The sequence below is a fragment of the Lithobates pipiens genome, unplaced genomic scaffold, assembly GCF_037356315.1.
Source record: "Lithobates pipiens isolate NorthernLeopardFrog02 unplaced genomic scaffold, aLitPip1_a1.2 Scaffold_28, whole genome shotgun sequence".
Taxonomy (NCBI): domain Eukaryota; kingdom Metazoa; phylum Chordata; class Amphibia; order Anura; family Ranidae; genus Lithobates; species Lithobates pipiens.
In genome coordinates, this window is record NW_027507789.1 from 187540882 (window position 1) to 187566037 (window position 25156).

At 43.8% G+C, this 25156-nt stretch overlaps 1 protein-coding gene across 4 annotated transcripts in view; it reads right to left on the bottom strand.

Moving 5' to 3' along the window:
• Nucleotides 1–25156, bottom strand: part of TLK2 (tousled like kinase 2) — a 92155-nt gene that overhangs the window by 38504 nt on the left and 28495 nt on the right. Inside the window, exons 3-7 of one of the 4 annotated variants that reach the window (XM_077460140.1) lie at nucleotides 14991–15062; nucleotides 9465–9537; nucleotides 5300–5343; nucleotides 4301–4402; nucleotides 2935–3036 (exon numbers count right to left, since the gene is read on the bottom strand). In XM_077460140.1, the coding sequence (XP_077316266.1) occupies nucleotides 2935–3036; nucleotides 4301–4402; nucleotides 5300–5343; nucleotides 9465–9537; nucleotides 14991–15062 (393 nt within the window). The remainder of the gene's footprint in view (nucleotides 1–2934; nucleotides 3037–4300; nucleotides 4403–5299; nucleotides 5344–9464; nucleotides 9538–14990; nucleotides 15063–25156) is intronic. The other 3 variants (XM_077460141.1, XM_077460143.1, XM_077460142.1) reach the window with 3 other exon arrangements.

Consider the following 25156-nt stretch of genomic DNA (forward strand, 5'->3'; position numbering starts at 1 on the left):
CGGACGGAGGCTCGGCTCAGGACGGGACGGGACCGGACGGAGGCTCGGCTCGGGACCGGACGGAGGCTCGGGACGGGACGGGACCGGACGGAGGCTCGGGACCGGACGGAGGCTCGGGACCGGACGGAGGCTGGACACACAAGGCCACACACACACACACACACACACACACAGGGATGGATGGATGGATGGACACACACACAGGGATGGATGGATGGATGGATGGACACACACACACAGGGATGGATGGATGGATGGATGGATGGACACACACAGGGATGGATGGATGGATGGATGGATGGACACACACACAGGGATGGATGGATGGATGGACACACACACACACACACAGGGATGGATGGACACACACACACACACACACAGGGATGGATGGATGGATGGACACACACACACACAGGGATGGACAGGCATATCTCACCCTCGGCTTATACACGAGTCAATAGGTTTCCCAGTTTTTTGGGGGTAAATTGGGGGCCTCGGCTTATACTCGGGTCGGCCTATACTCGAGTATATACGGTAATTAGGGCTGATGAGAGTAAACTAAGGGGTAATAAAAAGTTTAAACAGAAATATTTTATTTAAAAACATTTTTCTTTTTTTTATTACTTGTCTTGCTTTAACGGACATCTGCAGACTGAAGATAAAGTGATTGTAAAGGCAGAATTTTTTTTATTTTAATGCATTAAGATAAAAAGTCCTCTGTGTGTAGCAGCCACCCCAGCACCCCCCAATACTTAGCCGAGCCCCCTCTCAATCCAGCGATGTCCACGAGTGCTTCAGCCAACCGAGACTCTCCCTCATTGGCTGAGACACAGCCGCGGCGCCACTGGCTCCGGCTGCTGTCAATGTCAGTTAGCCAATGAGGACAGAGGGGAGGCAGGGCCAAACCACAGCTCCGTGTCCGAATGGATACATAGATGCACTTGGCTCAGGTGCTCCCATAGCAAGCTATTTGCTGTGGGAGCACTCAAAGGGAGGGAGGGACGAGAAGCGTCGGCAGGGGACCCGAGAAGAGGAGGATCTGGGCTGCTCTGTGAAAAACCACTGCACAGTGCAGGTAAGTATGACATGCTTGTTATTTTTATAGCAAAAGAGAGAGGACTTTAATATTTTAATCGGCATCTGAACAGAATGATACAAAAGTAAAAAATATGTTACTTTGTATCTTTCTGTAGTGTCTGAACAAGTGTTATTTATAAACATTGTTAGACTGTTTACTAGGAGGGGGTGTCCTGGTCAACAGGGAGACAGACTGAACACGCTACACATGTCCTGTGTACAAACGATTACTTTTTTGAGCATGTGTAGCACACCCAAAGTCTGCAACTAGTTAATTTTTCCCACAACTTTTCTTTAAATGGTGGTCACCAGGAGGCGGAGAATCAGTTCAGACTTACAGTTACAAAAAAGTGCAAGTTCTATCTGCCAGCATTCCAAAACAGCAGTGACATTATTAGCCAGCAACAGGACAAGGAATCTGCATGAGCTTATATGCCACAAGCCATAGTAGGGCTACATCTCCAGGCATTCCAGAACAGCAGTGATGTGACTGGAGAGGGTCCACCTCCAGAAAACCTAAGCAGCATTGACACCAGAAACAAAGCTGGTGCCAATTTTTGTACAGTCACCAGCTCAGCAAAGCCCAACTACTGGATGAAACCAACTGCATGATTTCTCAGAGGAAAAAGCCAGAGAAAGCATATGCAGGTAAAGTGAAACTTGTTACCTTGCAAATGCTTTTTAAACCCTTTGTTTCTAAAACTTAAAATAAAAAAATGAACCACTTCAGCCCTGGAAGAATTTACCCACTTCCTGACCCGGCCATTTTTGCGATACAGAACTGCGTTATTTTAACTGGCAATTGTGCAGGTGTGCGATGCTGTCCCCAAACAAAAATTGATGTCCTTTTTTCCCCCCACACTTCTTTGGTGGTATTTGGTCACCTCTGCAATTTTTATTTTTTTCACTAAAAACAAAAAAATAGCGACAATTTCAAGAATAAAAAAAAAAAAAAAAATGTTTTATTTTTATACATAGTTTTTTTTCTATATTTACTTTTTGCTGTAATATATATAAAAATGTATATATATATATATATATATATATATATATATATATATATATATATATACACACATATATATACATATACACACACACACATTTTTAATTTCAGTTTAGACGAATATTTTGCTACATATTTTTGGTTTAAAAAAAAACGCAATAAGAGTATATTGATTAACTTTTGCGCAAAAGTTACAGTATCTACAAAATAGGGGAAAGATTTAGGGACTTTACTTATTTAATTGTTTTTACTAGTAATGGCTGTGCTCTGTTTTTAGCAGAACTGCGACATTGCGGCGGACAAATCTGACCCTGAGTGACACCAATACAGGATCAGTGCTAAAAAAAAAAAAAAAAAAAAAAAAAAATTGCACTGATCACTGTATGAATGGCACTGGCAATCAAAGGGTTAAGTGTTCCCTAGGGTGGCACTTTCTAACTGTCAGGGGGATGGGCTCACTGGGAGCAGCGAGAGAGCGCAGTTTCTCCTCGTTCTGCCTTGTTCCTGCGATCGTGGGTGGCCGGACTCACAAGCGAGCTCCCGCAAGCCAGTGCACAAACCGGCTTACCAGTATAGCGATTCGCACAGCCGAGCCGCCTTGCGTTTCCTGCAAAGCCATCTCCTGAAGCTACAAACTTTTACGTAATCAACTAAAATTGTATCCTTTCAGTTTTATGAACGGCTGTATTATTCATGAAGATAGAGGTTGCTATCAAATATACTATAGAACAATCTGACAGACATCTTTGTACTATTTTAGGAGACAACTTAGATGATGGGAAACGACTGGCAGATGTATAGACTAACGCCAGGATGCTTTATTTAAAGCAGAAACAAACGGTTCTAACCTGTATTTGTCTGTGCTGGACGGAAATCTGAGGGAGTTTGATGGGGATAGAGGAATGATCCAGGTTCAATGGTGTGGAGGAAGGAGGGCTGCTCTGCTGACTCTGCAAATAAAAAGGGAACATCTATGTTAAAAGCAGAATTAAGATAATCCAATGTACAGGCATGTGTGCGAGATGGTAAAATACATTTAGAGAAAAAAAAAAAAGCAGCAAAGAAAAAAGGAAAACACCACACCAGTCACTCTGAAAACCATGAATGTGAAGACTACAGACTGTTCTCCCCCACGTGCTGCATAGAGGTGTGCCAAGTATACAAGATAAACTGAACCAAATGTTCAATTGATAAAATATCACTGAATGAAAATAACCACCACCTGCAAGGAAAACTACTAAAACTAAGCAGATGTTCTGAAAACTGCCCAGTATTCAGCCTCATGCTTGTTTTGACAGAATTCCTACACCTAAAATGGCCCCAGAGTTGGCTGCCAAACATGCCAAGCTTTCCCAGCAGAGGCCCATGGTGAGAAATTTCCCTCAGACTGTACAGGCCATCTATAAGCAGGTTCCTTTAACCTTTAGGCCCCTTGCACTTTTTTTTTTATTTCAAGGAACCATAATGCACAGATGTTTCACACTTTGGGTGTTTCAATTATCAATAATTTATACTGTCTAGTTTTAAAAACTGGAGAAAAATGTTAACCAGCTGTAGACTGTTCATCCATTGCTTGCACCCCATAACACCCCCACAATCCCGTACATGCTAAACTGGTGCTGTCAAGACTACACTAAAACCGGCCATACATGGGTTGAAATTTGGCTGGTTCAGCAGGGACCGGCCGAGATTTGATTCATTTATGAGCAGGCTGATTGTACCCAAGTTGATCACCTTGGGTACAACCAACCTGTTGGATTTTTTACATACAATTACTGCCAGCGGTTACAAACATTAGCAGTAATCATTGTTTTGTTGGGGGGGGGGGGGGGGGAGAGAAAATCAAGCAACTTTCTTTGCTTCCCTCCTAGGTGGAAAGAAAGAAAATTGAACAGCTATGGCTTGCTTTACAGCATTGCCTTAACCTCTATAAAACACAGTGTATACACTTTTGAGACTGGTTGGCTGCTATGGGTGTCACAATGCTTTACCGAATAAGCTGAATCATCTTAAAAACAACAATTTTTAGCTAGTAAACCCAAGCAAAATTACAACAGTTTTTTAGCCATCTTTGTGGTTTCCAATAAAACATCCAGTGTATTAAAACATGAGAAAAATAAAATAGTTTCATAATGAGTCAATGAGAATGTCACAAGAAAAAAAAAAAATTAGGTCAGAAAAGATCTGTGGGTGGATCAATAAAGAAAGATTTACCGTTAGGGGTAAAGGGTTTGATAAGGAATGTTGCGGTGAGGATCTGGCAACCGGTGGAACGCTTCTGCCAGGACTTGTCCCCGGGCCACTTCCCCCAGCAAACTGCATTAAAATATGAAATATACATTACCATGTTACCTTTCAGAAAAAAGTATCTGGCTTATATATTTTAAACCATATATCAGGGGTGCTCAATCTTTCGAAGAGCGAGGGCCACTTAAGTGAATTGGTAACTGGTCGCAGGCCACAATGAACTATAGGGGTTAACCGCCCCCCCAGATTGCAAATGTAAATAAGCCCTTACTGTCCTGAGCCCCCTATATGGCTGCTTCCACAAGGATGTGCTGCAGTTGACCCGCACCATGGGTGCAGCGCAGTGCACCAGATTTCCTGCAGGTTAGCTACACTGAGCCATAGTCTTCTCTTGCGGGTGTGGTGCATTTTCTGAAATCACACCAAACCCAGGAGGATTTAATAGACTCATTACAGATAACCTGTAGGAAAGCCTGTGGATGAGTGTGAAAACAGCCTAATAATTTTTTTTTATACTTTCTAATATGCCTATTGCGAAAGTGCAGAGTAAGCGATATTCAATACACTGACCTTTATCTCTTCCAGCTTCTGCTCCCCAAGTTGCTAGAAATGCCACAGGCGAAGTGCAGTTGGCATCACTCCACCTGGGACAGGAGCCTGAACTACAGAGAAGGCATTGGCTTATGTGTCTCCCGCTCCCCCCACCATGCACTCTGATGCTTCAGGGTATGGATCGGCAATCCATTGATTGCTATCTGTGCTTGCTGACCCACCATCCCAGAGCATGAGCTCCCTGGTTTGTGGTTACAGGCCAAATCAGAGGGCTCCGTGGGCCACATGCAGCCCATAGGTCATGGGTTGAGCACCCCTGATGTATAAAGTAAATCTTCCTTACATGGCTTCCAAACTCCAGACAAGCTGAGATATTTCAGGTTTCATATAAAGTTCATTTTATAAAACACTTACCTCAAAATAATCACTAATTTTATGTCCTCTAGGAGTGTTTTTCCCTAAAACAAAGACAAAAATTGGGGCTTTATTAAGATACAGCACATATGAAAAGGTGAATGAATAAGCGGTTCTATATTAATATATATATTAAGACATAAAGGCTACCCAACACGTCTAAGTTTTGGTGCAGATTTTACAGCAAAATACACCTTACATTAGGTATTATACAAGATATATATAGTGCCAACGGTTTGCGCAGTGCTTTACAACATGAGAGCAGACAGTACACTTACAATACAAGATGGAACAGAGGGCCCTGCTATGGGAAAAATGTGTATAAAATATGGTCGAAACACAGCACATGAAAAATGCAGAAAGTACGAAAGCAGTCCAAAGTATTCAACCTTCCAAACTGGACCCCCACTCTGCACTCCGGCAGACACGGAGGCAAGAATGAAATGTCACAACACAGTCATATCTACCGCCACAGTGATTCACTGCAGTAGCCCAGAATTGCACTTCTGAAACATCAGACATCTACTGTGTAAGAAAATCACAGACAGCCCCTTTTCCAGTTTAAAGAGGCAAATGCAGGAAGTCCTCTCACTACAACACAATGCGGGGTAGAAGGTAACAGACGGTAGGAAATCCAGTTCAGACATGTGGCCAAAACGTCACAAACATTTTCCAACAGTAGATCTATGTAGCAAGGTTATACAGTTAGGTGAATATAACGCAAGGGATGGTGCCTGTGGAGTGAACAGAACCAACTATCCCTTTAATAACAGAAGCTTTTCTGTGCCTTTAAAGACAAGCACCATGCAACCTGTAACATCGGAGGGAGGGGAGAGGCGGAGCGGGTGGTTGGTTTCCTAAAACTGGTGCACACAGAAGGTGATTGGCTACTATGCACACCACCAGTTTTAGTAAATCTTTCCTCAATCGTTGGTGGGCTTGGTGAAATGTGGCTGTACATACAGCACTTAGCATGCTATGACATGAAGTCTCAGAATCACAAAGGAAGCTGGAAGACTTTCCTCTTCTGGAAGTTGTGATTGTAGGTCTGGAGCCAGTAGTTATTAATTTTTAGCATGCGTCGCTTACTTCAGAATCTGCAATGTCTGAATTAGAAAGTACTTCCAGTCAGGGCCAACAGGCTCAGACATCTTACTAGTTCTTTCAATACAATATTCCCAACGCACACATTCTGCAAACTTTAATGCTGTATTCATAAATGGGTGCTGAAGTGAACAACGGCTGGAACAGTGTATAGTCAAAGTACGTACTGTCACCAGCACACCAAAATCTCATGCCTGATGAAAGGGATCTTGCGTGGCTCCGAAACGTTGCTTTCTGCTGTAATTATGTGATGGCCGATTAAAGTTCTGGACCCATTTTTAGAGATCTTGGTGTGCTGGTGACATGACTTCCTTTGATCCTACTAGTTCTAGCCCCATCAGTGTAATGGGCAGAGGGCAAATTGCCACCTCCAACTCCCAACCTAGCTGTCTTCTACAGCAAACATGCACCTAGCGCTAGAAACTGTACTCTTCCTGACAAACTCCATGCACACTGATGCCTAAAAACGCAACATTTATAGGCATACAGGCGTTACTGTAATGCAGCCCATTGCTTTTGAAAGACCACTGCGCAAGCAGTGCGACAAAATATTGCAGCAACCCACATTGTATTCTCTAGGGTCTCTGCAAATATAAATATATTTATATTTGGGGGTTTTACGTAATTTTCTAGCAAAAAATACTGATTTTAACTTGAAAGCAAAAAAAGTGTTAGTAAAAGGCTTAGTCTTTAACCACTTCCCGCCCAGCCTATAACAGAATGATGGCCAGGAAGTGGTTCCGTTATCCTGACTGGGCCCCATGACATCCAGCAGGATAACATGCTGGTGCTTGCCCTCGGGGGCACAGCGATCATGAGTGTGGCATGTCAGTCTGCCACACCGCATCTTCGATCGTGATAAGAAGCCTCTGACAGACCAATCACAGCTGATCATCGTGAGAATCATGAAGTGCCGGTAGACGGCATTCCTCGGTTTGCGCTGACAGGGAGAGTCGATCGGCAGTTCTTCCTGTCAGGTGGGTGGGATTTAGGTCTGTGCTGATAATCAGCACAGCCTCATCAGATGTACCAATCAGTGCCCCAATAATAAAGTCTGCCAGCGCCCACATTGCCAATCAGTGCCCAGCATTAATGCCCATCAGTGCCCAGTTCCGACACATCAGTGCCCACCAGTGAAGGAGAAAAAACACATTTTATAACAAAAAGGAAGAAAAATATTTTTTTTTCAAAAATGTCAACCCTTTTTTAGTTTAGGAAAAAGAAAAAAAAAAGAAAAAAATCGCGATCAAATAACACCAAAAGAAAGCTCTATTTGTGAGAATAAAAATTTAAAAAATTTTGACAGCTGTGAGCAGAGAACAGCTCTGCACTTGTTACATGAATTGTAGAAATGCTGGATTAAGATCGTAAAGGGGTTGAATTGAGATTTTTTTTTTTAACGAATAATTGTGCAGCGCTAGTGTGCACAAAAACATGAATACAGCATGTTTTTTTTTTTGGTATATTTTTTTTTATTTTTCATAAAGACAAAAGCATAGAATGTACCAAACTAAAACAAAAAGAGAAGAGCACAAAAGTAAATGAACTTGGGCACACTCACTATATTACTGTCATACGGAGCAAGAATCCATGCCCTAGATTCCCAACAGCACATAGTAAATAATCCAGTAAATCAGATATCAATGGGAGAGTCAAAATAACCCTTGTATCGCATAGCATTACATAAATATGTGCCAACATGGGCATTTACTATACTGCTCAGCCAGCAGATAGTTACCATAACCCCGGTAAATTTTTAAACAATGGGCGGTCCACTTTTATACAGGGTAAAGAACTGCTGTATTTTGAGTGCAAGTCTACCCCATCTTTTTCACAAACTTGCACTATATCAGGTTTACACTTATTAAAAGAGACTTTATTAAATGTGGTGATGAATTCTCCCATTTTTACAGACATCTTTTCCACAATTCAACGGTTCTGGATACTTGCACAGAATTTTCTTGGTTTTATATTCTGCTTGTATGCATAACACAGGGCTTGACAAATTTGCTTGAAATCTAGGAGCCAGCTAGAAAAGTTAGGAGCCAGGTTTTTTTTTCCAGCATGCCCAATGGCTGGCTTCTGTTGGACCAGCTGCCATACACATGGGCCGAATGACAGCCAGTTTTTAAACCAACCGATGTTGCCCGGCATGCAACCCATGTGTACTAGGCTTGATGGGCAGCGGCTCATTAGGGAAGGTAGGTATATATATATATATATATATATATATATATATATATATATATATATATATATATATATATATATATATATATATATATATATGGAGGGTCTATACAGATATCACATACCTGGTTTCCTTTCTGTCACTTCTCAACACATGGATTTTAGTTCTGTCTCATGCTTATGATGTCAGTGCAGCTTGAGGTGGGCATAGTTGGTATGATGGAAGGAGATGGGGGGAGGCGGAGTTGGTCTCCGGGAAGATGGCGGAGTGGGTGAGATGGAAGGAGATGGGGAGGCGGAGCTGGGCCCTGGGAAGATTGCGGAGTGGGCAGAGTTGGTGTGAAGGAAGGAGATGGGGAGCCCCACAGCCACAAGAGGGCACGAGTCCCCCCCACCCCCCGATGTAGGCCGCAAAGCTGCTACCTCAATTACTGACCGGTGTGGCATCTTAATCTGCGCACCAGCGGGTGGGGGCCACGTGGGGACAAGACACCTGACCCAGGCCGCTATTTCTAGTCACCAATGCCACCTGGCGCCTGTGGTTTGTAGAGCCCCGGCATAACAAATTCAAAGATCGAATCCTTTATATAATGCTTCCAGTGTTACACGACTGTTTTATTGTATACTTTGACAATGGATGGCATGCATGTGCAAAAGAAGAAAAAAAAAAAAAAAAGTGTGGTTCAAAAAGGCTTCTAATAAGGTCACTTGCTGCAGTCACTTTTTTTGGGTATGCTTGACCGTTGAATGTAATTTAATCTAATCTATTTCATGTACCTCGTGCAAGTTATTTGAGAGCTTCAAATGAAGGAGAGACCCCTTATCGAGCAACTGAAAAACAAAACATGAGAAACCAAGCCCACCAGCATACCTTGACTCGTTTCATACGGTTCTGCTTTTCTCTTGCGATTCCTCTGGTCATTCTGTTTTTTCTCTGGAGTCTGCTAAAAAAAAATCTTTTAGAATGACAGCAATATGCACGTCTGTCCTACAGCACAGGGTGAAATCCTGCCCACATGTGATCAGCACACACATTTGTAAGATGTTTGGGACATTGTTTTTAAGTCATCTCCTACTTTTTCAACAGATCACTGAGGTTATGGTCTATAATGTCAATTCAAGGGAATAGCTGAACTAAGAGATTGGGTGTCAGGGAGGACCGACAGGTGACAGGGGAAATTATAGCTTTATTATGTTGTCAAGTAAGTAGGCTTCAGCAAGCAAACATATAATTTTCTACGTTTCTAAGAGAAGAAAAAAAAAAAAAAAAAAAAAAATAAGAAGGATAGAGCTATGTCGAGGGTGCCCATAAAAAGCATGGGCTTTTATAGGTCTAGATGTCATGATCAGCAGATTGGTGCAAATATTATACTAACTTTAATAAAAACAGTAAATAATATTGCAGCTCATCAGTTCTTAGATGTGGTGGTGACTATTAGTCTTTTTTTTTTTTCAGACTTTTTTGCTTTGTCACCTAAGGCTTTGTGTACACTGCAGCTGGTAAACAGGCGTTTAGGAGCAGTTGGGCATTTTTTCAGCTGCCCCTCAGCTGTACTCAGTGTTATCTTATCAGTACATGTACACAGGGTTGTTTATAGTCGTTTCTAGGCAATTGAGTTTAGAAGCATTTTTTGGAAAGCAAAAATTGCGTTCAGGATGGATGTTCACAGGCATTTGAAACGCCAAATGCCTGTAACAGCTTGTAAATGCAGTAACTCGTGTTTAGCTGCGTTACATTTACAGGAGTTTTTCATTTTTGAAAAAAAATAAATAAAAATAAAAAAAAGTTAAACACACTTCTAAACGCAAAAGTGGCTAAACACGACATGCAAATGCAGCATAGTGGATGTTTTTAAACGTTGGTTACTACCTGTCAAGTTAAATCGTTCAGGTGGTTTTAAAACTCCTCGTGTACATTAGAGCTGCCACGACGAGTCGATGCAAAAATACGCCGGCATGCGTGCAAGGCGTCGATGGCGTCACAGTGCTCAGTATCTCCCGCTCTCCTCCGTGCCGCCGCCCCCTCTCTCTTCTCCCCCTCCGTGCCGCCGCCCCCCTCTCTCTTCTCCCCCTCCGTGCCGCCGCCCCCTCTCTCTCTCTCTTCTTCACCCCGTGCTGCCGCCCCCTCTCTCTCTCTCTTCTTCACCCCGTGCTGCCGCCCCCTCTCTCTCTCTTCTTCACCCCGTGCTGCCGCCCCCTCTCTCTCTTCTTCACCCCGTGCTGCCGCCCCCTCTCTCTCTCTTCTTCACCCCGTGCTGCCGCCCCCTCTCTCTCTCTTCCTCACCCCGTGCTGCCGCCCCCTCTCTCTCTCCCCTCCCCCTCCGGGCCGCCGCCCCTCTCTCCTCCCCCTCCGGGCCGCCGCCCCCTCTCTTCCCCCTCCGGGCCGCCGCCCCCTCTCTTCCCCCTCCGGGCCGCCGCCCCCTCTCTTCCCCCTCCGGGCCGCCGCCCCCTCTCTCCTCCCCCTCCGGGCCGCCGCCCCCTCTCCCCCTCCGTGCCGCCGCCCCCTCTCCTCCCCCTCCGTGCCGCCGCCCCCTCTCCCCTCCCCCTCCGTGCCGCCGCCCCCTCTCCTCCCCCTCCGTGCCGCCGCCCCCTCTCCCCTCCCCCTCCGTGCCGCCGCCCCCTCTCCCCTCCCCCTCCGTGCCGCCGCCCCCTCTCCCCTACCCCTCCGTGCCGCCGCCCCCTCTCCCCTCCCCCTCCGTGCCGCCGCCCCCTCTCCCCTCCCCCGCCGTGCCGCCGCCCCCTCTCCCCTCCCCCTCCGTGCCGCCGCCCCCTCTCTCCCCTCCCCCGCCGTGCCGTCGCCCCCTCTCCCCTCCCCCTCCGTGCCGCCGCCCCCTCTCTCCCCTCCCCCTCCGTGCCGTCTTCCGCTGTCTTCTCTCCATTCATTATCAGTGCAGCAGAGGCTGCAGAGAAAGGGACTGGGGAATCTCTGTCCCCAGTCCCTTTCCCCGTTTTAAATGGGAGATGTCAGAGGTCCGTTAAGACTCCCGATATCTCACCATAGCCCCCATCAGAGCTGATAAAAAATTGCATAAAAAAATATATATATTAAAAAATAATAATAAAACAAAAACACACTGACACTGTCCCCACAGACCCTCCCCCTTAAAAAGAGAAAAAAAACATAGCAAAAAATTAGTTATAAACATTCATGAACTTCTGAACAGAAAATATAAAGTTAAGATAAAAAGTATACATATATTCTTTTATCTTAACTTTACAAAAAATAAGTACATAAAAAAAAAAGGTTAAGAGTATAAATACATACACACATATTATATATATATATATATATATATATATATATATATATATATATATATATATATATATATATATATATATATACACACACATACACATACATACACACACTAGTTATATTCTTTTATCTTACTTTTTTATGTACCAAAACAAAAAGGGTATATTTTAAAACCGGCCTATCATATACCTCTCTGCGCCAAACTAAGACCTTCACACACTCCCTCAATATATATATATATGTATATGCACCAATCTATATGGTGCACCCACATATATAAAAACAAAGATTTTACTATATGCAGATGCCTGCAATAATAATACTTATAAAACCACAGTAAACTAAATAATGACTGCTAAGTATATTAAAACCTAACAGTCCGGACAAAAATAGCAGCCGTTAAAAAGTTAACATACAAATACATAAAAAAGTAATACAAACAATTCATCAAGATAAATCTGAGAATATCCGCATTAAAACAGCGCTCTGTAGAAAGTCCTTTACAGAAATAGCAATGTACGAGCAATCACTAAAAAGTTCTTAATGTGCAGATAAGGTGTCTATAGTGATCTAATCAGCATTGCACGGTGATCAAAGTGCTGTCGACCTTTCTTCCACCATAAACCGGGAGTGCGTCACCACATGCGATGCGTACCCCCTAGGGGGTTAAACTCACCAGACACTGCTGAAAACACAAGCCTTAAGGAGTAGTCACTTCCTTGAGTATGGTAATATATCACCTTAGCGTTGCAGTTCCAAACAGTCCTCCAAGTTTGTCATAAAAATAAAACAAAGTGTGCACATAGCATAATACTGTTTTATTTTTTAAAAGGTTCGCACAAAATAATAAAATCACCCATTTAAATATCTGCGTACATTGTTTAAAACATCATCAGCATTTCAAAATTGTGTACTTCACCGATTATTCAGATCCCCGAGCCATCCACAAGTGTTCCTCTGTGTACACTGTGCATCACTTCCTGGTCTGTGGTCAGCGGTGGAGCGCACACCTCACTTCCGGTAGCGTCGTGTAGGCCACGCCCTGACGCGTTTCGTCACTTGATCAAGTGACGAAACGCGTCAGGGCGTGGCCTACACGACGCTACCGGAAGTGAGGTGTGCGCTCCACCGCTGACCACAGACCAGGAAGTGATGCACAGTGTACACAGAGGAACACTTGTGGATGGCTCGGGGATCTGAATAATCGGTGAAGTACACAATTTTGAAATGCTGATGATGTTTTAAACAATGTACGCAGATATTTAAATGGGTGATTTTATTATTTTGTGCGAACCTTTTAAAAAATAAAACAGTATTATGCTATGTGCACACTTTGTTTTATTTTTATGACAAACTTGGAGGACTGTTTGGAACTGCAACGCTAAGGTGATATATTACCATACTCAAGGAAGTGACTACTCCTTAAGGCTTGTGTTTTCAGCAGTGTCTGGTGAGTTTAACCCCCTAGGGGGTACGCATCGCATGTGGTGACGCACTCCCGGTTTATGGTGGAAGAAAGGTCGACAGCACTTTGATCACCGTGCAATGCTGATTAGATCACTATAGACACCTTATCTGCACATTAAGAACTTTTTAGTGATTGCTCGTACATTGCTATTTCTGTAAAGGACTTTCTACAGAGCGCTGTTTTAATGCGGATATTCTCAGATTTATCTTGATGAATTGTTTGTATTACTTTTTTATTTACTTTTTTATGTACTTATTTTTTGTAAGGTTATCCAAAGGATTACTTAGCTAATCACTCACTCATAGTGCATCTATGGAGGGAGCCATGGCTGTTACTAGATAAGTCAGTGGTGCTCCAGGTGAGCAGAGAGAGAAAGCTCTAAAAGAAAGTAGTGTTCAGTTGTATGTATAGGGCCCCTTTCACATGGGACGGACTCTGCTAGGGGTCCGCTGCTCAGTGGAGAATCTGTCCACTGATCCCGCTGGGCAGGCAGATGGCTTGTCCGTGTCCACGCCACTTATGCAGAGAGAACACAGCCCACTGTTATCTATGGGCGCTCGGGTGTAAATAGACCACCTTTCCGTTTACACCTGACGGCCATCTGATCTGTTTTTGGCAGTTAGGATCGGATGTTAGCAGATGTCAACAGACCCGCTGCTCCACAGGGGGCAATGGATAATCCAATCGGGTCTGGCTAAAGAACCGAAAGGTGGACCCCCATCAGTTCTCCCGGGTAAAGGGGACCTAAGGAAAGTACAACAAAAACTCAACAGATCAGAAGGTTGCTGGATAATCGTCCCAAGGTTAAGCAACCAATTTTAGCACATGGAGAATATGGTCTCCATGCAGAATGTGGACAGTCAAAATATGCATGTCAGCCTTTTCCAGAGATTCCTGCACTACTCTAGGCTGGTTTAGGACTGGTGAATAGTAAAGAGGTTGAGGCTCTGAAATAGAACAAATGTGTGGTTAGCGGTGGCATCCATTAAAGAAAACACACCATCAACACATTTCTTGGCTCTTTAGTGGCATCTTCATCATGAAAAGGTGCACAGTACATTTTATTGGATGTGTGTGCATTCCCTCAGGCCAAAATATACCGCAACAGTATATGGGTGCTACTGCTGACCACACATTGGTTACATTTTTGGGGCCTCATCCCCTTTACCATGGATACATTATTTTGCTCATTTACAGAAGATGGGTACGAAAACTGATGAGACTGTTCCATATATGTGACAAGATCAATAGGTTAGCCAGCACATCTAAGAACTGGTAATCTGTAATACATACATGTTTGCATCTGGATAAACTTTAAGGCTGCATTCACACCTAAGCATTTACAGGAACGTGCTAAAGACATGGCAAAATGAGCAACACACTTGCGCTGCCATTATTAATAGAACCCCAAGCTTGGGTAGAAGCAAATATACATTTACACGATTTCATAACCAATTATATATGGCAACGGTTTAAATTTGGCATTCACAAAAAGCAAATGGAAAATGTCAACAAGAAAAGCTTATACATAACAGTGTTAATATTTTATTCCTAAAACTAAAATAACATTTAAATTCCTTGATTGTAGAATGTGGAGAGTGTTGCTGAAACCCAAACTGACAGGGCATGGACACAAAAAACAGCATATCACATTGCAATGAGCTTCTTACCTCGAGTTCTTTGTCGCTCAGAGAACCCAGACTACATAGACTTTGGTTAGAAGATTCACTGTTCAATTGTCCCTAAGAAGAAAAAAAAAAAAAGGAAAATAAAGCGGTTTAATTAAATGAATGTTAAAATTAAAGAAAATATGCTTTCACTGATTGAAATTGCCAATATCAGCACTCACATTAAGTTATATTTCATGACATTATTTGAGGCTGGTACACAGATCAGCCACAACAATGAAATCAATATTTCCAAAAAGGGTTTTTTGTGCCCAAAGTTGGACTTTAAGGACTTTGCTCTAACTCCTTTGCAAATCTGCATTCTTGTTCCAGGTCATTGACTTTGAAAGCACTGCATGCAGTAGCCTGCCATAACAGCCAGGCAACTAGAATTTTCAGAAGGGAAGGTGGCCCCCTTATTTTACAGTGAAGCTTCTTCCATATATTTAGCATTATTTTTAACAACCAAATAAAATGTATTTCTTGTATAAATGATGTCTATTCATTGGACTTATGAAGCAGATATCTTGGCAAAGACTATTTTGCAATGGTTTAAAACACTGGCCTGCCTATTAGCTGCCCTCCCACACTAAGAGGAGTTCAAGCGTTCATTGGTTCTCTTCAGAGATTTTACCAGCCGCTGATTTCAAAGCCATATCCTTCATTAATTAGATTGAAGCTCTTTAAGAATAGGGTCACGGGGGTGTAAACAATGAGAGCAATTATCCATTGCCAGAAGGAAGCTGTTTTTCTGACACAGAATTGTCAGTGGGAAGCTGCTCCTATGACATGCACTTCTACCAGGCCTGTGAATTGCTCAATTTGGCGTAATGCTTTTAGAAACCGATTGGGTGAGCATGGCGTGTGCTCTTTTCTTTTCACGATATCCCGTGAGGTAATTCTGTCTGCCGATCAAGAATACACTAAAAACAGCAACATCTAAATACTGCATGGACAATGCAAAATCTCAATTCTCAGATGAAAGCAAGGCTCGAGAAGTTTTTGGTTAAACAAGTTAAAAAAATAAATAAAAAAAAAATAAAATTGTATGCGTAAAAAGATATATCCGCACTAACCCAAAAAGGATAAAAACCAACATACACAAGACAGGTGCTGTTGCTCAAATATCCTGAATACTCAGCTAAAAGCCTATGTATATAGAAAGAAAGCACGCATCCACTGGTGAACGAAAATACAGTGGCATGCAAAAGTATTCACCCCCTTGGCTTTTTACCTATTTTGTAACATTACAGCCTTTAAACAATTTTTTTTTTTTTATCTGAATTATATGTGATGGTTCAGAACACAATAGTCTAAGTTGGTGGAGTAAATTTTATAATATATATATATATATATATATATATATATATATATATATATATATATATATATATATATATATATATATATATATATATATATATATACACACATATACATATATATATATATATATACATATACATATACATATACACACACATAAAACCTTTTCAGAAATATGAAGCCCATAAAAGTTCTGGTGCAACCAGTTACCTTCAGAAGTCACATAATTAGTGACAGGATATCCACCTGTGTGCAATCTAAGTGTCACATGATCTGTCATTACACACACACACAACTTTTTTAAAGGCCCCAGAGGCTGCAACACCTAAGCAAGAGGCACCACTAACCAAACACTGCCATGAAGACCAAGGAACTCTCCAAACAAGGGACAATGTTGTTGAGAAGTACAAGTCAGGGATAGGTTATGAAATAATATACAAATCTTTGATGACCCCCTAGGAGCACCATCAAATCTATCAATCAAATGGAAAGAACATGGCACAACAGCAAACCTGCCAAGAGACGGCGCACACCAAAACTCACAGATTGGGCAAGGAGAGCATTAAAGTGGTAGTAAACCCTTCCAGACCACTTTTACCTACATGTAAGCCTAGATTAAGGCTTACCTGTAGGTACAAGAAATATCTCCTAAATCTACACAGTTTAGGAGATATTTGCAAAAGAAAGGCACCGCTGTCTACGGCACATACACCATAGACAGCGGCTCGCAGGCACACGGAGCATGCCGCTAACGCCTATCATGGCGTTAGTGGCAGCTCCCGCGCGCATGCGCGGGAGTGACATCATAGCGGCTCCGGACAGTCACAGCGCCGGAGCCGCGATACCAGGAAATCACTCCGGGATAGATGGCGGCGTTGGAGGACGAGGGTCGCTTCGGGGGCTTCCATCTCAGGTAAGTTATTCATAATGAGCTAGTATGGTATGCCTTTGCCTTACAGAGTCTTTTTTTTTTCCATTTGTATGGCTTTACATCCTCTTTAATTAGAGGCAGCACAGAGACCTAAGGTAACCCTGGAGGAGCTGCAGAGTTCCACAGGAGAGACTGGAGTATCTGTACATAGGATGACAATAAGCCATAAGCTCAATAGAGTTGGGCTTTATGGCAGAGTGGCCAGAAGAAAGCCATTACTTTCAGCAATTAAAATGGCACGTTTTGAGTTTGCCAATGGGCATGTGGGAGAGTCCCAAAATGTACGGGGGGGAAGGTGCTCTGGTCTGATGAGACTAAAATTTAACTTTTTGTCCAAAGAAAACGCTATATCTGGCACAAACCTAACATCACCCAAAGAACACAGTCGGAACTGAGAAACTGGTCAGAGTTGAGGGAAAGGTGGATGGTGCTAAATACGGGGATATTCTTGAGCAAAACCTGTAGCGCTCTGTGTGCGATTTAAGGCTAGGACAGAGGTTCACCTTTCAGCAGGACAATGACCCCAAACACACTGCTAAAGCAACACTTGAGTGGTTTAAGGGGTTAACACGTAAATGTGTTGGAATGGCCTAGTCAAAGCCCAGACCTCAACCCAATAGAAAACCTGTGGTCAGACAAAGATTGCTGTTCACAGGCGCAAACTATCCAAATTGAAGGATCTGGAGCAGTTTTGCAAGGAGAAATAGGCAAAAATCCCAGTGGTAAGATGTGGCAAGCTCATAGACACCTATCCAAAGCGACTGATAGCCGCAAAAGGTGGCTCTACAAAGTATTGACTTTAGGGGGGGTGAAGTTATGCACATTGACTTGTAGATCTGGAGGAGGACATGCAAGGAAAACAGCATCTTAGCTTTCACGTGATTGGATGATAAAATCAGCAGAGCTTCCCCTCAGATTTACAGCGACTGCACTTCCAAGTGCACTTGTAGTGCATAGTGGATTTGCCTTTATTAAAGGGGAGGGCCACCCTGAAAAACAAAAAAAAATGTTAAAAATTACAAAAAATCTAAAAAAAAAAAAAAATGAAAAAAAATTTTTTTTTTTTTACTTACCAGAAATGCCTGTTGCTAGGCACTTTCTCCTAATCTTCCTCTTCCTCCTCCGCGGAGATCTTCTGTCTTCTGTCTTCGTCGCGGCGTCTTCTGGGTAATGAGTCGCGCTGTGTTCTGGGAACTGTGTGTTCCAGAACACAGCGCGTCCCATTCAGAAAGCGCTGCGGGACTCGCGCATGCGCAGTAGCTGCGGGACTCGCACATGCGCAGTAGGAAACGGGCAGTGAAGCCATAAGGCTCCGCTGCCTGTTTCCCTTTACAAGGGATGGCGGCGCCGGGACCCGAGAGCCGAGGGACGGGTCGGCCTCGGGCGGCCGACATCGCGGGCGCCCTGGACAGGTGAGTGTGTTTATTAAGTCAGCAGCTGCAGTGTTTGCAGCTGCTGACTTTTTTTTTTTTTTTTTTTTTTTTATAACCGGCCCTCCACTTTAAGATACCCCCAGCGTGTTCATCCGGTGCTCTTGTTCATAAATTGATAAATCAGCGCCGCTTAAAAATAGGATTTTTATAACAGCTTAACTGTAAAATCCTTTTCTTGGAGTACATCAGCCTGGTGCCGCACTGCCCAAGAAGCACTAACCACCCTGGTAGAGTTCATGCCTTAACTTGAAAGGGGGGAAGCCCTTAAATCTTAAGTTTGAATTGTCGCTTGCCGAATACACTTAGACAGTGGATTTCAACGCTGCCTGTCCTTTCTTAGGACTTTCTGGCAGAATAAATAAGACATCAGTCTTACGAATCTGAGCAGTCACCTTTATATAGATTTTCACTGCTCTCACCACATCAAGACAATGTAGTGACTTTTCTTCCCTGGAAGAAATGGTTGCAAGACAATATTTTGGTACAGGTGAAAACATGAAACTACTTTTGGCAATAAGTCTGGACGAGGACGTAACACCACTCATAAAAAAACAAATATGACTCTTTACAAGAATGAGCAGCCAATTCCAAAACCCTCCTTGCTGAGGATATAGCAACCAAAAATACCAACTTCCTTGGCAGAAGGACTAGGGCAATACATTTTATCGGTTGAAATGGCTGTTTCTTTAACACAGACAAAACAAAGTTCAAGTCCCAAGGGTTCAAGGGAGGCTTGATGGACGGATTTAAGCCACGTCGCCCCTTGTATAAAATCCCAGACTAAAGAATGTGTAGCAAGTGGTCTTTGAAATAAGACAGATAAAGCGGAGACTTGGCCTTTAATAGTACTCAAGGCCAATATCATTTCTACCCATAAATCTTAGAGGGGCAACAATTCTGCCTACAATATATCTCCAAGGGTGCCAACCCTTGGATTCAAACCAGGAAACATAAGCCCTCCAGACCCTATAATATATAGTTCTGGAAGCTGGCTTCCTTGCATTAATTAGGGTAGAGATAAGCGACCCAGAAAGCACACATTTCTTTAGAATGTGGGTTTCAATAGCCAAGCCGTTAAATTTAGAGACCGTAAGGAAGGATGGAACATTGGTCCTTGTGAATGCAGATCTGGTCTTAGTGGGAGGGACCACAGGCCCTCCACTGCCATCTTTACAATTTCTGCATACCATGACCTTCTGGGCCATGCTGGTGCTACCAGAATTACCGGCTTTCTTTCCATCTTGATCCTGCAAACAAGTCGAGGCAGCAACTGAATAGGGGGGAATGCATAGATCAGTGATAACTGATCCCATGGGGTCACCAACGTATCTGTTCTGCATGCGAGTGGATCCCTTGTTCTGGCCACAAAGTTGACCAACTTCATGTTGAACCTGGACACTCGAAAATCTACGTCTGGAGTTCCTCATCTTTGACAACCAGGCCGAAATATGTTGGGGTGAAGAGACCATTCCCCCTGGAATAACTGCTGGCGATTCAAGTAGTCCGCCTGCCAATTTTCTACTCCCGGAATGAAGACTGCCGATAGGCACGGAACATTCCTTTCTGCCCAAGTTAGAATATGGTTCACCTCTCTCTCTGCGCCGAGAGACTCTTGGTGCCCCCTTGGTGACCGATATAGGCCACAGCTGTGGCATTGTCAGATTGGATCCTGACAGGACAATCCTGTTACCTGAAAGTCCAGGCCTTTAGAGCCAGACGCACTGCTTGAATATCTAGGATATTGATGGGCAAAGTTTTTGGTTCTTGACCACTGTCCCTGGACAGTTGTCTTTTCTAATACTGCTCCCCAACCTGAAAGGTTGGCATCCATTGTTACCACTTTGCAGATGACTGGTTTGAAGGATTTTCCTTTCAACAGATTCTGGGTTAGTAGCCACTAAGTGAGGCTTTGGGACACTCTTGGGGACAGCTGCATTGGCAAGTCTAAAGCTTAAATTGCTTTGTTCCAAGCAGACGAGATAATGTTTTGCAACGGTCTTGAATGAAACTTGGCAAAGGAAACTGCTTTGAATGAAGTCACCGTGGTTCCTAGCAACATCATGCAATGGCGAATGGAGGGATCGCCTTTTGACCTGACCAACACACTAATGGAGATGATGATCTTTGCCTGAGGCAAGAACACCTTTTCCTGGGCTGTGTCTAGGATCAGGACCAGGTACTCCAGCCTTTTTACCCGTATTAAGGAAGATTTCTCTAAGTTGAGAATCCAAACCAAACTTGGTTGTAGTGTGTACGCTTTGCTTCAAACGAGACACCGACTGATCTATTGGTAATAGACCATCTAGGTACGGTACGACTGTTATGCCCTGTGCCCTTAACCTGGCTAGAGGTGGAGCCAGCACCTTTGTGAAACACCCGGGGTGCTGTGGCTAGCCTGAAGGGCAGGGCCACAAACTGAAAATGCTGCCGTTAGGGACATGCAGATATGCATCCCTGATGTCGACTGATGCCAGAAGTTATCCTCCTAGAAGGATAGAAACGACTGACCTGATCGTGTCCATGCGAAAGGAGCGGATCTTCAGAAACTGATCTCTATTTTTTAGATCTAGAATGGGTCTGACATCCCCATTTGTTTTTGGTACCATAAAAAGATTTGAATAAAACCCCAGACCTTGCTCTTTTGTGGGGGATCTATATGATCACCCCCTTGAGATATTAATTCGTCTAGTGCCTGAAACATATCATCTTTTCTCTGGATCTTTGGGAACGCTTAACATCAGGAAGTGAGATGTTGGAAAGTCCCAAAATTCCAGATTGTACCCCAGCATTACCTTGGAGATGACCCATCTGCCCTGAATTTCCTCTTTCCAGACTTCTGAAAACTGCAGATGTCTCCCCCCCCCCCCCACCTTGGTGAGGGGGGGGGGGGGGGGTGCCTCTTCATCATGTGGCTTTAGGATTCTGCTTTGCAGGTTTCTGACCCCAGGACTTCTTTTGAGCCTGGGCCTGCCCCTGAGGTTTTCCTCTAGAGTCTGACAACGGAGGCCCTCGCCACTGCCTAGAGGCGGAAGCTGCTGGTGCAGGGGAAAGAGCCCGTTTAAATGAAGGGCATTTGAATTAAACAGACAATCCAACCTTGCCCCATCACAGTGGGCTGCGTTTAGCAAACCTTCAAGGACTGGGTCATTAAATATCAGGGTTCCAACTCCCGTGGACCTGTAAAGCACCCCACCAGGAAATCTAGGTAATGTAGCAAGACCAAAGCCCTGGGTTCCATCCCTACAAAGAGGCGTTACAGGCAAAACCTCGTGCTTCATATACGAGACCCCAAATACCATCCTTTTAGGCCTTAGTGGCACCTTGGATGGATCTGACCTTTATGGAGGCTATTTAAATCCAGCATGGATCCCTCCTGGAGCTCCTCAGAGCACATCTTCACTTGTGACCAACACCTTTGACACTGGCGAAAAAAAACTGGTGTGCTCATGGAAGGAGGAGGCGTTATATAGCGAGTGAACTTCCTGGATTGGGTAAAACAAGTGGCCTATAACCCATTAATTACTTAAGGCTCTGTGTCCCATGATGTACAATAAAGAACAAACCATTGGATCTCAGGTTATAGATGTCAAAACACGCTCAAGCAGTGCACATATACAGTATAGCTGTGCACAGGAGAAGGGAGTTGGAAGGAAGTGCTCTGGGGTCTCAGCTCAGTTTACAATGACCATAGTACAGGCAAACAAAGGCTCTGTTTTTACTAGTGCAACTTGTCATGCGACTTTGGACACAGTCACAGCCCACTGATTAACTTTTCACTGCGACTTTGATCCAGTGTACAGTTGAATGCACTCAGTCGCATCAAAGTTGCACTCTAAAAAGTGCAACTTTGGGGGTCACAATAGTGGAAATGTAGACTAAGGCTCTGTTTCCACTAGTATGAATTGTCATACAACTTTGGACAACATCGCAATGACAAGTCACAGCCCATTGATTTCAAGGCACCTGTTCATCTATGCGACTTTGAAAAGGTACCTGCAATGCTTTCATGCGACTGATCCAGACAGTGTAAAGTTGGATCAAAGCTGCACTCAAAGTTGCATCAATGTCACAGTCCAAAGTGGCACTCTAGCCTTAGGCTACGTTTCCACTAGCGTGACTCCAAAGCTGTGCATTTTAGAGTGCGACTGAGTGCAGTTTAGGATCCAAGTCACATCAAAGTAGTGCAGGCACCTTTTCAAACTTGCATAGATGAGCTGTGACTTGTCATGCGACTGTGTCCAAAGTCACATGAAAATTTGCACTAGTGGAAACGCAGCCTTAAACTCATTACTCACATGTAGCTGGGCATGTGCCACACCATGCACAGAGTGCCATGCAGAAACAACCATATGGTTTACACTGTAGAAAATACGCATGTTGCATTGTAATCCTAGTTTCTAACAAACAGAACATACTTCCAAAGCACGCCCACCCCCCTCCCTCTCAGGAGAAACGGCTATCCAAAATAAGGCTAGGAAGACAGGAGATCTGTGAAGGAGAGAGGGGATGGGGGTGGGGCTGGGTAGGTCTAGGCGTGTCTGTCTAAAAAGGAGGAGAGATGGGGCAGGGGCATGTAGAAGACAAGGACAACGTTTTCAGGAAATGAGGTCCCCATGCAGAATTCAGAAATAAAGTTGTCCCGGAAGAAAAGGAAGAAGCTTATTGTCAAGCTTTGATTAGCCTTTGCTAACAAACCACTATACAGAAAATTAATAATGTCAAAAGATAGTCATTTTAAATACAATTGATAGAATTTTAGGAAGAAAAAAAAGTTTAATAATATACGTCTAAAAGGTTATATAGAAGACCAAAATAATCCCAACGCCTGTACTTAATTTACTAAGTATTACAGCAACAGGTATGAGCTAACCATCTATAAATACTGATCCAAATATACCTGCCATGCAAAAGACAATTTAGTACAGTCAAGTCACATGAAAAAGTGCATTTCATTCTTTGTCACCACATTCGTCTGTACAAAAGCGTCATTCGTCTGTATAAAAGCGGTGGAGCAAAAAAGAAGAAAGTGGGACTTTAAATGAAGCTCAGGATGACAAAAATGAGTAAAATGGTGGAAAATAAAGATTTAACGATGCATAAAAACAAGTTTACATAAAATTCATTCCATGTACACAGAAATGCACCCATAACATGGTGCCAATTTGTAATCTGGCAATAATTGATAATAGCATGTTTACAACCATTGATATTCGAGATAAAACAAGAGGGGACACCATACTCATAGTTGGATACATATGTTGAGATAATAACATCTGCACTGTCAGTAGGCTTAAGAACCCAAATATGTTAGAAGTATAAACACAGATCATGGTGGTTGTGTAACTCGTACACCAGTAGCTCAATGCGTTTCGCGGCTTTAACCACTTGCCGACCGCCGCACGACGATGTACGTCGACAGAATGGCACGGGCAGGCATATGGGCGTACCTGTACGTCCCTGCCTTCCCGCGGGTGGGGGGCCTGCGGCGGTCGGTATTCGTTCGGGAGCGATCCGGGATGAGGGGGCGGTTATTCATTCATGGCCACCCCCTCGCGATCGCTCCCGACGAATGGAAATCCTTCGTGACATCACTTCCTCTCCTGTAATGTAAACACAGGAGAGGAAGTGATGTAATCTCTCCTCCGTGTCGGTATTTTTCGTTCCGGCACCGAGGAGAGAGGATCGGTGAGTTGCACCAACACGACACTTCACAGTAGAACATGCCAGGCACACTCACACCCCCCCCTTCACCCCTGATCACCCCCCCAATTACCCCTGCCCCCCCAGTCAGTGACACCAATGCATTTTTTTTTTTTGCATTGGTGTCATTTGTGACTGTAATAACTGTTAGGGCAGTTAGGGCAGTTAGGGTTAGCCCCCTTTAGTTCTAATGTACCCCCCTAACCCCCCCCAATAAAGGTTTAACCCCGTGATCACCCCCCGTCGCCAGTGTCACTAAGGCTGGGTTCACATTGCAGCGGTTTATGAGAACGGATGTGATTCGCACCGCACTGCAGTGCAAATCACATCCGATCTCTGCGATTCGAGTTCAGCCATTCGCCGCACCCGCACGGGACCCTTTTTTTGGTCCGCAGCAGAATCGGATCGCATGGGTGTTCACACCATGCGATCCGAGTTTGCAGATCGCACTGCGATATGCGAACTGATCTGGGCGTGTCATTAACATTTCACTGACACTCCCAGCAGTTCGCATAGGGCAGTGTGAACTGCCGCCGGGAGGCATGCGATGCGGGAACCCGCCGCGGATTCGTGGCGTTCCTGCATCGCTCCAGTGTGAACCCAGCCTAATAAGCGATCGTTTTTCTGATCGCTGTATTAGTGTCACAGGTGACGCTAGTTAGGCAGGTAGGTATTTAGGTTCGTCGCAGCTTTTTATAGCGCCAGGGACCCCCATATACTACCGCATAAAGCCCCGATTGCCCCCTAGTTAACCCTTTCACCAGTGATCACCATATAAC